Here is a 15,297-nt window from a genome sequence, read left to right as displayed (position 1 = left end):
TATTCAATAAATGGTGCTGGGAAAACTGGATAACAGTGATTCTTATAATCAGTTAGTAGCCACCCTCCTATTTTGGAGCCAGACCAGTAAGTAGAGTGGAAGGATCTGTCAAAAATAAAATCAGGCTGGGTGTGGTGGCTCACACTTGTAACTCTGGGAGGCCGAGGTGGAGGATCGCTTGTGCTCAGGAGTTTGAGACCAGCCTGAGCAAGAGGAAGACCCTGTCTCTACAAAAAATAAAAAAATTAACTGGACATGGTGGCATGTGCCTGTAGTCCCAGCTACTGGGGAGGCTGAGGCAGAATGGGGCTTAGGCAGGAGGATCACTTGAGCCCAGGAGTTTGAGGTTGCAGTGAGCTATGATGATGCCACTGCACTCTAGCCCCAGGCAACAGAGCTAGACTCTATCTAAAGAAAAAAAAATCAGATCAAGTTACAGAATTTTAAATTTGAAAAGTTTACTGTGCATGCAAAAGAATAGTACATGAACTAGTAGAGTTCAGAGAGCAGTAAGAAGCTCACATTACAGCAATTACCCCATACAGTTTGTAAAGCACAAAATAGGAAGTATTTTGACCTTTCTTGCTATTGGCTGTTATACATTAACATTCTTTTTAAGGCAAGTAGAGTTTTTAAAGCTGATTTATGTATAGCTGATTGGCTTAATTTCACTGAATCATGCAGACAAGGACATAAAGTCTACGTTTTGTGTTTCGATCATGATTGAAGGTAGTGTTTCAGGAAAATCAAGATGACTTAAGTATTGGCTATGTTGTTAGGAGCTGTTGGTTTTGGGGTATATCTAAACCATGGCTTCTATATTTACTTTTCTTTCTTAACAGATGCTTTCAGTCTTTTGCAGAGCTCCCAGCAGGAACAGGCCAGTGGCAGGATTCCATTCTCAGAGGTGACCAAGGTATAAATCAGGAACCATGGTTGACATCCATCATGTAGACTGGGAAAATTCCCTGGTGGCGTTTGGGGGGAATGCGGTTCTTCAGTGGGCAAGAGAGAATGAGCTTTCAAACTCCTGATTAGAAATGAAATCTCAGCTGGGCGTGGTAGCTCATGCTTGTAATCCTAGCACTCTGGGAGGCCGAGGCGGGTGGATTGCTCAAGGTCAGGAGTTCAAGACCAGTCTGAGCAAGAGTGAGACCCTGTCTCTGCTAAAAATAGAAATAAATTAGCTGGACAATTAAAAATATATAGAAAAAATTAGCCAGGCATGGTGGCACATGCCTGTAGTCCCAGCTACATGGGAGGCTGAGGCAGAAGGATCGCTTGAGCCCAGGAGTTTGAGGTTGCTGTGAGCTGGACTGATGCCACGGCACTCTAGCCTGGGTGACAGAGCAAGACTCTGTCTTAAAAAAAAAAAAAAAAGAAATTAAATCTCACTTAAAATAACCTTGACTCCATCCCCAAACTCACTGGCTTTTGAAGGACATTCACATCTTCTTCCTTTGCTTTTTATCTGGATCACACTGTTGAGATTGCAAATCTTTCTACATGGACCGAAGCAACACATCTTCCCTTTCTTCTCTGTGACTAGTTATTTGTTTCATAAAATCCACGGGTTTTTCAGATGGAATATTGCAAAGAACTATCTTGTCAGGGGTGAATTCTGAGATATCTTATCAGTTGGCTTACCGTCTGGCCAGCAATTTGCTGCCAGGGAACAAGATTAACTACCTAAGTGCCATGTGTCTGGGGTTTCTCAATCAGCATGATGCAGTAGAGGAAGCATAGCTTTAGACTGACTGGACAAAGGCTCAGTTCTGGCTGTTGCTTACTAGAGGTGGGCCACACCCCTGCCCTCACACAGCCGCCACATCCTGAGTCCTGGGTCCACACTCCCACACACGCATTAACATTTTCAACCTTATCATGAATTTAATATTTAATGTTATCTTAGTTGATGTTTTCAAATTATAAATGCAATAAAAATTTATTCTAAGAAGGGAAACAGTTTGATAGAAAAATTGTGCGAAAGCCAAGCTAACTATTTTTTACCACCCTCAATCCTACACGTTTTAGTTAATCAATGATAAAGACTCAGTGCGTATCCTTCCGTACATACCTCCTCGATCACGTAAACACACACACACACACACACACACACACACACACACACACACACACACACACATCTAGACACTCATAGAGGGTTCCTTACGTGTATTTTTTTAAATGAATAGAATTTTTTTTAAATGAATAGAATCGTTTTCCAATATGATTCTTTTCTGTCCTCTTAACAGATTGTATTCAGTTTTTTAATACAAATGACATGCATATCAGTGAATATAGATCTAAGTCTATTTTTAATTCTAATTCTGTTATGCATGCATACTCACACAGATGCATGATTTCTATGTGAAAGGGATGATTTCATACTTGCTTTTAAAATATTTTCTTGCCTTACATTTCTGTAATAGTTACCATAATAACACAGCCACACCTCCCCAGACCATTCCAGCCTGGTTTCTGTCTCTCTCTGACCTGCTAAACACAGAGGGTGTCTTGGCTTCGACTTTCTGCTTTGGGCTCATGTGAGTTCTGCCATCAACAAGTCATGTCAGCCCCCTTTCTGTGGGCTGTGAGAATCTGAGGTATTTTCTTCCTAGCACCTCCCTTCAAGGAGTCCCTGATAATTATAATCAATTTCACGTCCCATATTTAATTCAGCACATGCCATTTCTAATTGTATGTGCATGGTTATTTTTTAAAATTTTTCTAAGCCCTTGATTGAAAGTATTTAAAGAACTTTCTAGGGACTGTGTAAACTCAGGGAAAAATAAACCCATGGAGCCTTTTGTTCTGAGTTCTGCGTTCATATCCAGTCTAGGTCAAGAATGAGTGACAGCAACGACTTTAGCACCCCTGGGGAGAGGAACTAATTCCATTTCTGAACCTAGTCAATTTGATCTCATCTTTAGAGACTTTCAGGAAGGAGTCCCAGAGAGACCTAAAACTGTTTGAGAGGCACCATGGCCTTGTGGAACGAGTCTATGTTTTAGAGTCAGAGCCATTTAGGGTTTTGACTTGGCTCTGCCTCATACTGTGTAACCTGAGAGATTCTTCACCTTTATTTGACTTAGTTTCCTCGTCTATGACATTGGCATGCTAGTACAGGCCCTGCAAGGATTGCTGTGAGGATTAAATAAGACAGTGAATACGTGGCACTTCTCACAGATTAGGAGCTTGACAAACATTCCTCCCCTCCTCCCCAGGACTCACAATGTGCCAGGCACTGTTTAAACATTTATAAATATTAAATTCTTTAATATTCACAATAACTTAGGAATGGGGAAATATTACTATCCCCACTTTACATATGAGAAAACTGAGGCTCAGAGTAGTTACATAACTTACCCAATGTCACACAGGTAATTAGTGGCAGAACTGAGTCTCAAGTTCAGGCAGACTGGCTCCAGAGTCTGTGCTCTCAATTGTTACTATGCTGCCTCAAATGGTAGCTATTTTTATAATCTGGTTTTGAAATTCTGAATGCTATAAGTTGTGAGCACTGTGTGCATTGCTTCTTAGGAGGTTTTATTATAGTCACTTTCAATAAGGAATCAAATGAACTTTATTTATTATTAAACATTTAATGAAAATAAAATAGAGCCACAGTCTTTAAAACAGGTTACTTAAGGATGATTTGAGAAGGTCTAAATTTCTCCAGACTATTGCACAAATTCAGTATATCTTTCCCTGAAATTGAGAGTGACTGGATATATTGATTAGAAAATTGAAGAAACTCTTTTCCACTTAGTACCCAGCACTTACACTGACATTTTAAAGAAACACAGCATCTCATTGTAGGGTTTCTCTGGGATTTACTCATAGAAATATACAAAAAAAAAAAAACCCATAAAAAACAAAAAACAAAACACAACATCACACCAGTAAGTAATCATTGCATTTTCACAGTAAGTTCCTAATCACAGTCTTCAAAATCAATGATTCTAATAAGTATAGGAAATCCTAGATCAAAGTTGAATGGTTTATTTATTTTTAAATTCAAGAAATTTTCTGAGCCTTTGATATGCTTGTGAGTCTCTCAGAGAGGGATAATATAGTATGTCTTGGTTCCTTTCTTTGTTGGCCGTGGTACTTGTGTTGGCTTCACAATGCGCCATCTTGACTAGCCAAACTACGTTCCCCAGAATTCTCTTCTCTGTGTGTTTTGGTTATGGTGATGCTGTTGGTGAGTGCAGGCCAAGGGAGACACTCTTAGGGAAGACTCGGGAGGTAGAAAGGAAGCAGAGTCATTCCGTGCTGCTCACATTACTGCTCATCTGCTGGCTCACCCTACAGTGCGGGGCAACAGCTGCACTCGCAACTACTCCGCCTTTCCCTGGGGCCCCTTCAGCCTCTCAACCCTTGGGCCAGGTGTGTGCAGCTCCAGAAGGACAGGCACCAGCCTCTCCAGTAGCCAGCGAGAACTGATCCGGGTTATGGCTGTGCTCATGGATTCCACTCAACTTTATTCTCCTCTACTTGGCACCCGTCTTTCTTGCTGATGCCTGTTATGTGGACTTCATGCTCCGACGGCAGACATGAAGACAACAACTTTACAGAGATTGCTTAAATAGTTCCCACACTCATGTAAGATAGAATCCCTCGTAATATATAATATGCAATATATAATATATAACATAATATATATCACCTACTGGTTCTGCTTCTCTGATCAGGGCCCTAATAGATACATAACCCTTGAGTCACAGCACAACTAATTATACCTTCAAGTATTTTGCAGATCATTAAGTAGTAAATACTAATGTAGTTAAGCAGTATTTTAGATGGAATTTTCTCAATAATTGAGTAATAGCATGTTTACCATCAATTATCACAGAGCAGCATCTAATTTGCCACTTTTCTGTAGGTTGTACTATGATGATAAAATTTAGGTTCTGTTGTGTGTTGAATCACGTCCCACTGCCAGAAGTGTGCAAGCCCTAACTCCTGCTATCTGTGAATATATCTTACTTGAAAATAGAATATGTGTAGATATAATTAAGATGCCAGTTAAAATGAGGTCATACTGGTTTAGGGTGGGCCCTAGATCCAATCACTTGTGTCCTTATAAGAAGAGACAGAGACAGAGACAGACACACAGAAGAAGGAGGGCCATGTGACTACAGAAGCAGAGACTGGAGTTATGCTGCCACAACAAAAGAACCCAAGTAATTGCTGGAAACCACCTAAAACTAAAAGAGGCAAGGAGCATTCTTTCTTCAAGCCTTCAGAGGGAGCAAGGCCCTGCTGTCCCCTTGAGTCTAAATGTCTAGCCGTCAGAATTATGAGATAATAAATTTTTGGTTTTTAAAGTCACCCAGTTTGTGGTAATTTGCGCCAGCAGTGCCAGGGAGCTAACAGAGGTTCCAAATGAATTTTCCTTGTGCCTGTTCTGGTGGCCATGGGTCTGACCTCTCAAGTTTCCTAAAATCTACTGCAGGACACAGCTGTAGGGGACCCTGGGGTCCACCAGGAAGGAACACTCAGTAATTGTGTCCTTTTTAAGGAGTACTTTGAGTTCAATCCAGGATGGAAAGTTTTGAATAATTTTATGCTTTTCTTATGCCACAAGTGTCCATGTCCCCATACACAATCTCTGGGTTGCAAAGTCCAGCATGCTGACGGCCTGCAGAGGCCAGGGCGGCCCCCTGCCCAGGTACGCCCACCTGATGCTCTCTGGGCAGGAGGTTGACTCTGGGCAATTGTCCTCCTTACACATGAGGAAGAAAGGAAACTTAGAACTCAGTCAATCCCAGGAACCCTCAAAGGAAGGTCCTTCCTCACGCCCTCTTCCTAACCCTCCGTGCTGCTACACTGAGGCTTTTCTGTTCTTCCTCTCTGATCTGAGGGACACTGCTGATTTTCCCTTTCTTCCTCAGTGCTATGGATTGAATTGTGTCCTCCTAAAACTTAAATGTTAAAGCCTAACCCTCAATGCGACTGTATTTGGAGATAGGGCGTATAAGGCGGTAGTAAGGTTCAATGAGGCCATAACGGTGGGGCCCTCATCCAACAGGGCTGGTGCCCTTAGAAGAGAGGAGGAGACACCAGAGCTGTCTCCACCATGTGAGGACAGTGAGAAGGCCACTGGCCACATGCAAGCCGGGAAGAGAGCCTTTACCAACAATCTTATCAGCTGGCACCTTGATCTTGGACTTAGCCTTCAGGAGGGTGAGAACATAAATTTCTGTTGTTTAATTCACCAGTCTGTGGTATATTTTTAACGGCAGCCTGAGCTAATACACTCAGCTGGGGTCATCTGTCTAGTATCTGCTATTATAAAAACTTACTCTGTAAGTCTGTGTCTGAATCTTTCTGACTCAAGTGGATTTTATTTTTGTTTCAGTTTCTATATGGGTTACAAGCTAGAGATAGAGGTAGGGGTGGGTGGATTGTGCAAGGAGTAGGAAGAGACCTTTAGGAGAGAGACACAGTTAAGACTTAGAACTATTATCCCATTACATGAGACTCTCCTTCCTCCCTCCCTCCCTTTCTCCTTCCTTCCTTCTTTTAGCGATCACCCACATATATAACACATAATATGAACTAGGCCCTTTGCTAACCACTAGGCCACAAAAGATGCCTGCGTTCTTGGAGCTCAAAATCTATATAGGTATACTGATGTATGGAACTAACAATGTGCCTACTACTTAAAAAGAAGGCCCACTCTACTTCCTGGGGCTCAGGGATGGTGGGGAGCCTAGCATTCCAAACAGAAGAAATAGCATGGGCAAAAACCCTGAGTTACAACAGTGTCTTTGTACAAAGAAATATCTAGGGAAGAGGACTTCCCTAATAACACCTTTGTGTAGCTGGGGCATGTGTGTGGGTAGTTCGGACATGTTAAGGGAATGTTGAGAGGTGAGACTAGAAAGAAGGGGAAAATCTTTGAAGGGACTTGAATGACATACTAAGGAATCTGGAATTTATTATCTTTACCAACAGGATGCTGAGGAATATTCTTGAATGAGGAAATGATCCTAACACTCTAGATGTGCCTTTCTAAGGACCCTGTACATAACATGCACTCCAGTTGGACTGTGTCACAAAGGTAGGGACCATGCCCATATGGTTCCTGTGTCCCCAGAGTCTGTCCTGGTGCTCAGGGCAGACACTGTGCTCCCCAGTTGTGCGTCGGGTGAATGAATGAAGCTTAGAGAAGTAAATACACATGGCTGACACTGGAATTTTGGATCATGATTCTGGGAGATTTATAAAGGATAATAGAAAATAAATCAGAGAAACTTGTCAGATCTATTCTTGTTATCATCTTTCTTGCATTTACTCTAAATCCTTCATGCTGTGATTAGGTCCAGAGCCCCCTTGTCCTTTGCGGAAATGGAGGGTAGCCGAGTCACACCTTTCCTTGTAGCATAAACATTGCTTTGCGTGGCGACCATCACTGAATTGTCCTCAGATATCTCTAGAAGAAACAACTTATGTTTTTCAAAATTACTTTGCTCACAAATTTCATTTTCTAACTATTTAATCGTCTTTGCACCTGACCTGGATTTTCTGTCACTTCTCCTCTCTGGGCTGCCAATCTCTTGCCTGGAAAAGTAGCAGCTTGAGATGGACAGTCTCTAAGGGAACAAATTCTGGCCAGATGACCTTCAGGTTGATAAGGGCTGGTAATCCATGTATAAGAAATGCTGCATGTCTAGTCTTTGGAGAATGTTTGCATTCAAGTTAATAAATTAATGAAAAATTTCTAAATTACTATATTTCTGATTTGAGAGAGGTTAGAATTCATTGAAATACACACTTAATGTTAAGATTATAACAAACTGTTTTCTAAGCTTGTTGATGAATCGAGGCGATTTGGCTTTAAGATGAGAGGGGAAAGCAACAGATGTTGAATTCTTGCAATGTACCATGCACTTCACATACTTTATTTCTTCTAATTGAAAGAACTCCAAGAAGTTGGTATTTGTTACCGTCTCAGGAGTGAGAAGATAGAAGTCAGAGAGCTTGAGTAACTGGCCCAAGGTCACACAGCTAGTCATTGACAGAGTCAGGACTTGAAACCAGGCCTGCCCAACTATAAAGCCAAGGCTCTTCTCCCAATATCCTTAACTGGGCAGAAAATAGAAAGAATAGCCCAGGGTGTTGGGCTATTTATAAAAATTGCCATCACCATTTATTGAGTACCTCTTAGGCATCAGGCATTGGGCTAGACACTTTTATATATGGTATCATATAACATTTAATCTACTGTTTGTTATAAAGCTATTTCTGGGAAATTATTATTCCTGTTTCACAAATAACCAAACGAAGCCTTAGAGAATTTAAATAACTCTTACATTTTGCACAGATAGTAAAAGATAGAGCTGGGAGTCCTGGCCCTGTGGGTGTTATTCCTTGCACTTCATCACACTGCTGTCAATTGTGTCAGCTGGGCAAGGCTGCTCCGGGTGCAGGATGCAGGACAGTGTGCATCCTTGGCATGCAGACCGCCAGATGCAAAGGCCACAGCTACACTGGCATTTGTGCCTCCCAGGGCCTTTTAGGCAGCGGTGGGTGGTGCTGGGAACAGTAAGGCAACAGTGACATTGGTCCAACTGCCCTGGCAGCCGGCAGTAGGTACTGAGGGCTACGGGCGTGTGCTCTGCCTGGGTCCCCTGGGAAGTGCGGTTGTGCAGGATCACCCAGGCCACAGCAGCAGGCGCCAGGCCCTTAGTCTCCTGCTCTTCCCAGGGCCCCTGGTGGTGGCGGGGTGTGGGGGTTCACATCACCCGTCCATGGGGCGCACATGAACACTAGGATTCCTCACTCCCTCCCCACCTGGCAGGACCAAGGGCGATGCTGCTGTCACAGATCTGACCCCGGGGCAAAAGTAGCGTTCCAGAGTTGGATATGATACTGGCACCAGCCGCAGGCCTGGGGCTTGTGAGCCCGCTGTCCGCCCTCTCCAGAGCAGTGCGGCCGCGCAGCCCGGTCAGGTCTCGTGTCGCCCAGCGGGCTGGTGCGGGCGGGCCTCGCTGCTCCGGACGCGCATCCTCAGGGGAGCGTGGAGCCTGGGCCTTCCTGCTTCCCCCTTTCCCACACGTGGGCACCTTCCGTCATTACCGCTCGTCCTGCTGAGCAGCTTGTTCCACTTCCATCTTCTTCGCTTCGCTTGCACCGCCTGTGTGTGGATTCCCAGTACCCCGCTCAGACGGTCCGCCCGGGCCGCCATTTCGCTTCTCTGTGGGAGCCGCGCCGCGCCGGCTGCTTCCGGTCCGCCATCTTGCTGCTTTCTGCCATGTCTTCACATTTAACACAGCAATTAAAACACGGTTTCTCAACCTCAGTCGCAAGAGTACTCAAATTGCCTCCAATAAGTATCTGGCTGTAATCTCTCCAACAGTTTTTCCTTCCCATTAAAATGTTTCCATATCAGGGAAAAACTTATAGCTATAAGGAAACAAGGAATTGAAAACTGATGGAAAGGGAGGCTCCCATATCAGGAATAGCGATAGTTTCCCTCGGACCAGCGATGTGAGAGTGCGCTCCCGCCGCTGTCCCGCCCCTTCTTGGCAGCCAGACGCGAAGCCCACAGCCTCACCGGGCCTCCGCGAAGCCCACAGCCTCACCGGGCCTCCGCGGCTGCTCGCCAAGGGCATGAGCTCTGCGGGCCCGCGCTGGGCGGACGCGCTGCGACCGGGCCTGCTGGGTTCGAGCGCGGCCCGGAAGCCTTCCTCAGAGTCACGGGCTCAGAGAGTATCTCTGACATTGAGATCATAACTTGTATGGAGCAAAATTTGGTCCTTGAAAGGGTGATAAAAATCGGTGTGTAGGCCCATCCTGAGTACACTGTCAGGTTAGCAATTGTTTCATTTTTGCAGTTTCGTCCTGACTTTCCTGAGCCTCTCATTCCCCGTCAGTCTGCCGACAAGTGTTGCCAACGCCACCAAACCCAGTACCCATCCGTTTCTCCCACTTTCTCTAACTGAACTTGATTCTATCTGAATCAGAATTTCTTCGTGCTTCAGCCCCATTTATTAAGGGCCTTTCCAGATGACTCAGTTAGTTTCTGGTAAATTCATTCAAAAGAAATAGTAGCTTAACATGTCAGGCATTTAAGTGGTCTTGCATTTTAAGGAATAAATCCTAATCCTGGGGCTAGGGAGATAGCAATCTTGAGAATTTCAGTCACATTATTCAAAAAGACAAAAAAGTTCACATTATATACCCAAACTCTACAATAGATGTATAATGTGAGCCATAAATATAATTCACATATGTAATTTAAAATTTTCTAGTAGCTGAAAAAGTAGAGAAACAGGTAAAATTAACTTTAATACTATTTTAACCCAATATACTTAGGCTATTATACTTTAAGCATGTAGTTAATATAAACATTATTAACGAGATAGTTTACATTCTTTTTTTATTTCATGTTTTTGAAATCTGATGTGTATTCTTTTTTTTTTTTTTTTTTTTTTGAGACATAGTCTCACTCTGTTGCCCAGGCTAGAGTGCCATGACATTAGCCTAGCTCACAGCAACCTCAAACTCCTGGACTAAAGCAATCCTCCTGCCTCAGTCTCCCAAGTAGCTGGGACTACAGGCATGTGCCACCATGCCTGGCTAATTTTTTTTCTATATATATTTTTAGCTATCCAGATCATTTCTTTCTATTTTTACTAGAGACAAGGTCTCACTCTTGCTCAGGCTGGTCTCGAACTCCTGTGATGTATATTGTATACTCACAGCATCTCTCAATTTGGACTAGCCATTTCAAGTGCTCAATAGCTACATGTGGTTTGTGGCTACCCTACTGGACAGCATGATTATATTGTTAGAACCGGTTCCCCGTTCAGCCCCATGAACAGAGTGGCAGAGTCCAAGGCTGCAAAAGGCAAAGGAGTTTATTGGCTGGCTTGAGCCAGGGTCCAAGTCCCAGAGCACCAACGCAGTGGTCTCTTTACAAACTAGGACCCCGCCCTGGGGTAAAAACTAAGCTTTTGTGCTTTTCAGTAGGTTACATATGCTGTGCACATCATTCCCCCTCTTCCCTTAGTTCATTTGCTCCTTCAAAGGTGGCTTGATCGAGTTGTCTCCTGATTGGTTGGCTCCAAGGTGCTCCACATCCCAATACTTTTCCAGCTGTTTGGAGAGTCATTGGTCGGGAAGAGAAGGACCCGTCCTGGGAACTCGTGACTTAGGCCCACCTGTCTTGGGGAAACCAAAACTTAGGCCTGTGTCAGGAGATTCAGCCTGTCATGGAGTCACTCCTGCTCCCCCTTCTGCCCTTCAATATTCAGAGAAATGAAGAGCACTTTGTGTGTGTGTGTGTGTGTGTGTGTGTGTGCGTGTGTATAATTTCTAACTGAATTCAGGAGGCACTGTGGTGTAGTATACAGAGTATGTATTTTAGATTATGATTGGAACTGCTGGGAGTTATTGGGCAAGTTACGTAAGTTCTCAGAGCCTCAGTTTACTTATTTGTAAAAGAAATAGTGAATAATCACTTTAGAGGATTGCTGTTGGGGGATCTAATGATAAAATACATAGAAAAGCACTGAGTGGAGGGTTGTCAATGAATGCAAATCTGAGAGTCCATTTTTTCCCTTACCTTTCAGGAACTTTCGAATGTTTCCTTTTTTTATTTGTACCACTTGCCCCAAGTCTCCTCTCCTTAAATGCTACTTCAATCCTCAACTTCTTTATGAAATGTTTTTTATAATTCTATGGTTCTTACTGAAGACCTCCTCCAAAAATTGGTAAGAACATGAGATTTGATATCAAGACATAGTCTGGCCACATAAAAGTTAAGTGATCTTGGGCAAAATCAAAGTTACTCACCCTTTCCAAATTATGCATATGATGAGGATAGTAATGGTACTGAACTCAGGTCTTTTGCAGAGATTAAAGAAGGATAACTAGTTAGAGCATTTGGCATAGTGACTGCCACAGAATAAGCATGCACAAAATGTAACTAACCCTTAACAAGCTAATAACAGAATGCAAGAAAACATTTATAAGTTTCCAACACATAGTTTAACCCTCAGTCATATACTGCTGCATACTCATATCCATCACCTCATGTGTGTTACTTCCTAGAGGGGAAGGGATTGTATTTCATGCAACTATTCTATCCTTCAAATTCCAATGCATAAAACTGAGCTCCTCTTGCATCTTTGATAATCATTTGAAGATTTGTCAAATATTTTTTTCCCTTTCATGTCTTCTTAATCAGACAGGTCCTGGGTTTTGCATTAAATATTTAGATACAAAGAAACTGATGTGGTACCATGAAGTCAGCTAAACAGTGTTAATTAACCAAGTTTCACTAAGCCCATTTCTTCTGTTGAAGCATTCTACTTTTATTGGCAAAAGATATTACAATTACAAGAGACAAGTAGAGCCAATAAATTCTAGCACCATTCACTGAGAAGAGTATGTGAATTACCTTTGCACCTTTGTCAAAGATCATTTAACTGTATATTTATGAATCTTTATCTGGGATCTCTATTATGTCCCATTTAGCTGTGTGTCTATTCTTTCACTAATATCTTGATTACTGTATTTTAAGTCTTGAAATTGGGTAGTATGAGTCCGTCAAATTTGTTCCTGTTTTTCAAGGTTGTTTTAGCTATTTTCGGTCCTATGCATTTTCATATGAATTTAGAATCAGCCTTTCAATTAACAAAATAATGCCTGTTGAAATTTTGGTTGGGGCTGGGTGCAGTGGCTCACATCTGTAATCCTAGCACTCTGGGAGGCTGAGGTGGGAGGATTGCTTGAGCTCAGGAGTTGGAGACCAGCCTGAGCAAGAGCGAGACCCCATTTCTATTAAAAATAGAAAAACTTAGCCGGGCATGGTGGTGTATCCCTGTAGTCCCAGCTACTTTGGAGGCTGAGGCAGGAGGATGGCTTGAGCCCAGGAGTTTGAGGTTGTTGTGAGCTAGGCTGATGCCACAGCACTTCAGTCTTGGCGACAGAGTAAGACTCTGTCTCAAAAAAAAAAAAAAAAAAAAAAAAAAAAAAAAAAAAAAAATTTGGTTTTGATTGTGTTGTATCTATAGATCAATTTGGGAAGAGGTGACATCCTAACGTCATGTCTGCTGATCTACAGACATGTTACATATCTCAATATAGTTAGGAATTATTTAATTTCTCTCAGCTATATTTTATAATTTCCATGTGTATGTCTTGTACCTCTTTTGTCAGATTTATCTCTAACAATTTTATATTTTTGTTGCTATTATGAATGGTACTATTATGTTAATTTCAATTTCTGATTTTTCATTACTAATATTAAAAATAAAGTTTTTGTATATGATCTTGTATCTTAAAATCTTGCTAAAATAGCTTATTACTTCTAATAGCTTTTTCACAGATTGCGTTATATTTTCTACATAGACAATTATATCATGTGTGCAAATAGACTTTAAAACTTTTTTTCCAATTTGAGTTGGCTTTTATATTTTTTTCATGCCGTGTGGTAATGGATAGAACCTTCCGTACAATGTTGAATAGAAGTTGTAAGAGCGAATATTTTGTCCTCTTCCTGATCTTAGAAGGACAATATTCAGTTCTTCACCATTTAAGTATGGTGTCAGGCATAGGTTTTATCACAAATGCCCTTTATCAGACTGATTTAGTACTCTACTATTTCTAGTTTTCTGAGAGCATTTATCAGGAGTGGATGTTGAATTTTATGAAATACTTTTTCTGCATCTATTAAGAAAATCATAAAGATTTGCTTCTTTCTTTGTTTTGTTTCTGTGAATTTCATTGATCAGTTTTTGAATGTTAAACCAGTTGGGAATTCCTAGGATAAATCCCACTTGGTCATGTTGTATTATGCTCTTTATATATTATTGGATTCTTAAGAACTTTTTGCATCCATGTTCATGAGGGATATGGGTCTGTGATTTTCTCACAATGTCTTTGTCTCTTTTGTTAGCAGAATAATGGGGACCTCAGAATGAATTGAGAAGTATTCCTTCCTTTTCAAAATTTTGGAAGCATTTGTGTACAATTGATATTGTTTCTCACTTAAATGTTTGGTAAAATTTACCAGTGAGGAGATCTAGGCCTCGAATTTTCTTTGTAAGTAGGATTTTTACTTGCAAATTAAATCGCTTTAATAGAAAGAAGTATGACTAATCAGGCTATGTAATTCTTTTTGATTGAACTTGGGTAATTCTTATCTTTCCAGAAGTTTGTTCATTTTATCTATATTGTATAATTTATTGGCTTAAAGTCATTCATGATATTCTCTTAATATCCTTTTAATATATGTAGAATCTGTAGTGATGTTACTTCTTTGATTCATGAAATTGATAAGTTTTTTATTTTCTCATTTTATCCTTGTCTGTGTGGTTGGTGGTTTGTTGATTTTAGTGATTATAATAATTGTAGAACTACCTTTGTTTCCACTCATTTCAGTATTTTTAAAAATTTCATTGATCTCTGCTCTAGTCTTTACTTTTTTTATTCTGCTCACTTTGGGTTTATTTTTATTTATTTATTTATTTTTAGAGTCCAGCAGCTTTTATTAGCTTTGTCTCCTATGCCATGAATTCACAGGGAATAGGTTCCAGCAGCTCAAGGTCCTTTCCTTTGCTTCTCACAAAGTGTACTTCTCTGGGTGGAGCAGGCTGGTGCTTCAGTTGAACCCAAGTATCTTTCTCTTTGGCTTCCTGCTTTTTCTGATCATTTTCCTTCCCAAGTTTCAGGATGCTATCTCTGTTCTTAGAGTGCTTAATATGCTCAATACGCACATTAATCCTCTTGGCAAGAATCTTGCCCTTAACTTGTTTGTTTACAATAATTCCAACAGCAGGCTGGGTAACACTGTAGACTCTTCCAGTGTTGCCATGGTAATATTTGTGGGGCATGCCTTTTTGAACAGTGCCCATTCCCTTGATGTCTACAATATCACCTTTCTTGTAGATTTCCATGTATGTGGCCAAAGGAACAGCTCCATGTTTTCTAAAAGGCCCAGAGAACATGTATTGGGTGCCTCTCCTCTTTCCCTTTGTGTTCGTCATTTTGGTGAATTACTAGAAGATGGCAAGTACTTTGGGTTTAATTTGCTCATCTTTTTCGAGTTTTCTTATGCTAGGATATTATTTTTCTTTTTTATTTCAGCATATTATGGGGGTACAAATGTTTAGGTTACATATATTGCCCTTGCCTCCCCCTCCCCACCCCCGAGTCAGAGCTTCAAGCGTGTCCATCCCCCAGACGGTGTGCATCACACCCATTAGGTGTGTGTATGCCCATCCTCTCCTCCCCCCTCCCACCTGCCCGACACTTGATGAATGTTATTACTATATG

The 15,297-nt window shown here is 41.6% G+C and overlaps 1 protein-coding gene across 1 annotated transcript; it reads right to left on the bottom strand.

The window, feature by feature from the left end:
- Positions 1–14,525: 14,525 nt before the first annotated feature.
- On the bottom strand, positions 14,526–15,011 carry LOC123636522 (60S ribosomal protein L21-like). The gene has a single exon (XM_045548936.1). The coding sequence runs from the start codon at positions 15,006–15,008 to the stop codon at positions 14,526–14,528; it is 483 nt and encodes a 160-aa protein (XP_045404892.1). The 5' UTR covers positions 15,009–15,011.
- Between the last annotated feature and the right edge of the window lie 286 nt (positions 15,012–15,297).

This window comes from Lemur catta, chromosome 4 (genome assembly GCF_020740605.2).
Source record: "Lemur catta isolate mLemCat1 chromosome 4, mLemCat1.pri, whole genome shotgun sequence".
NCBI lineage: Eukaryota > Metazoa > Chordata > Mammalia > Primates > Lemuridae > Lemur > Lemur catta.
This window is presented reverse-complemented; position numbering and strand designations above follow the sequence as displayed.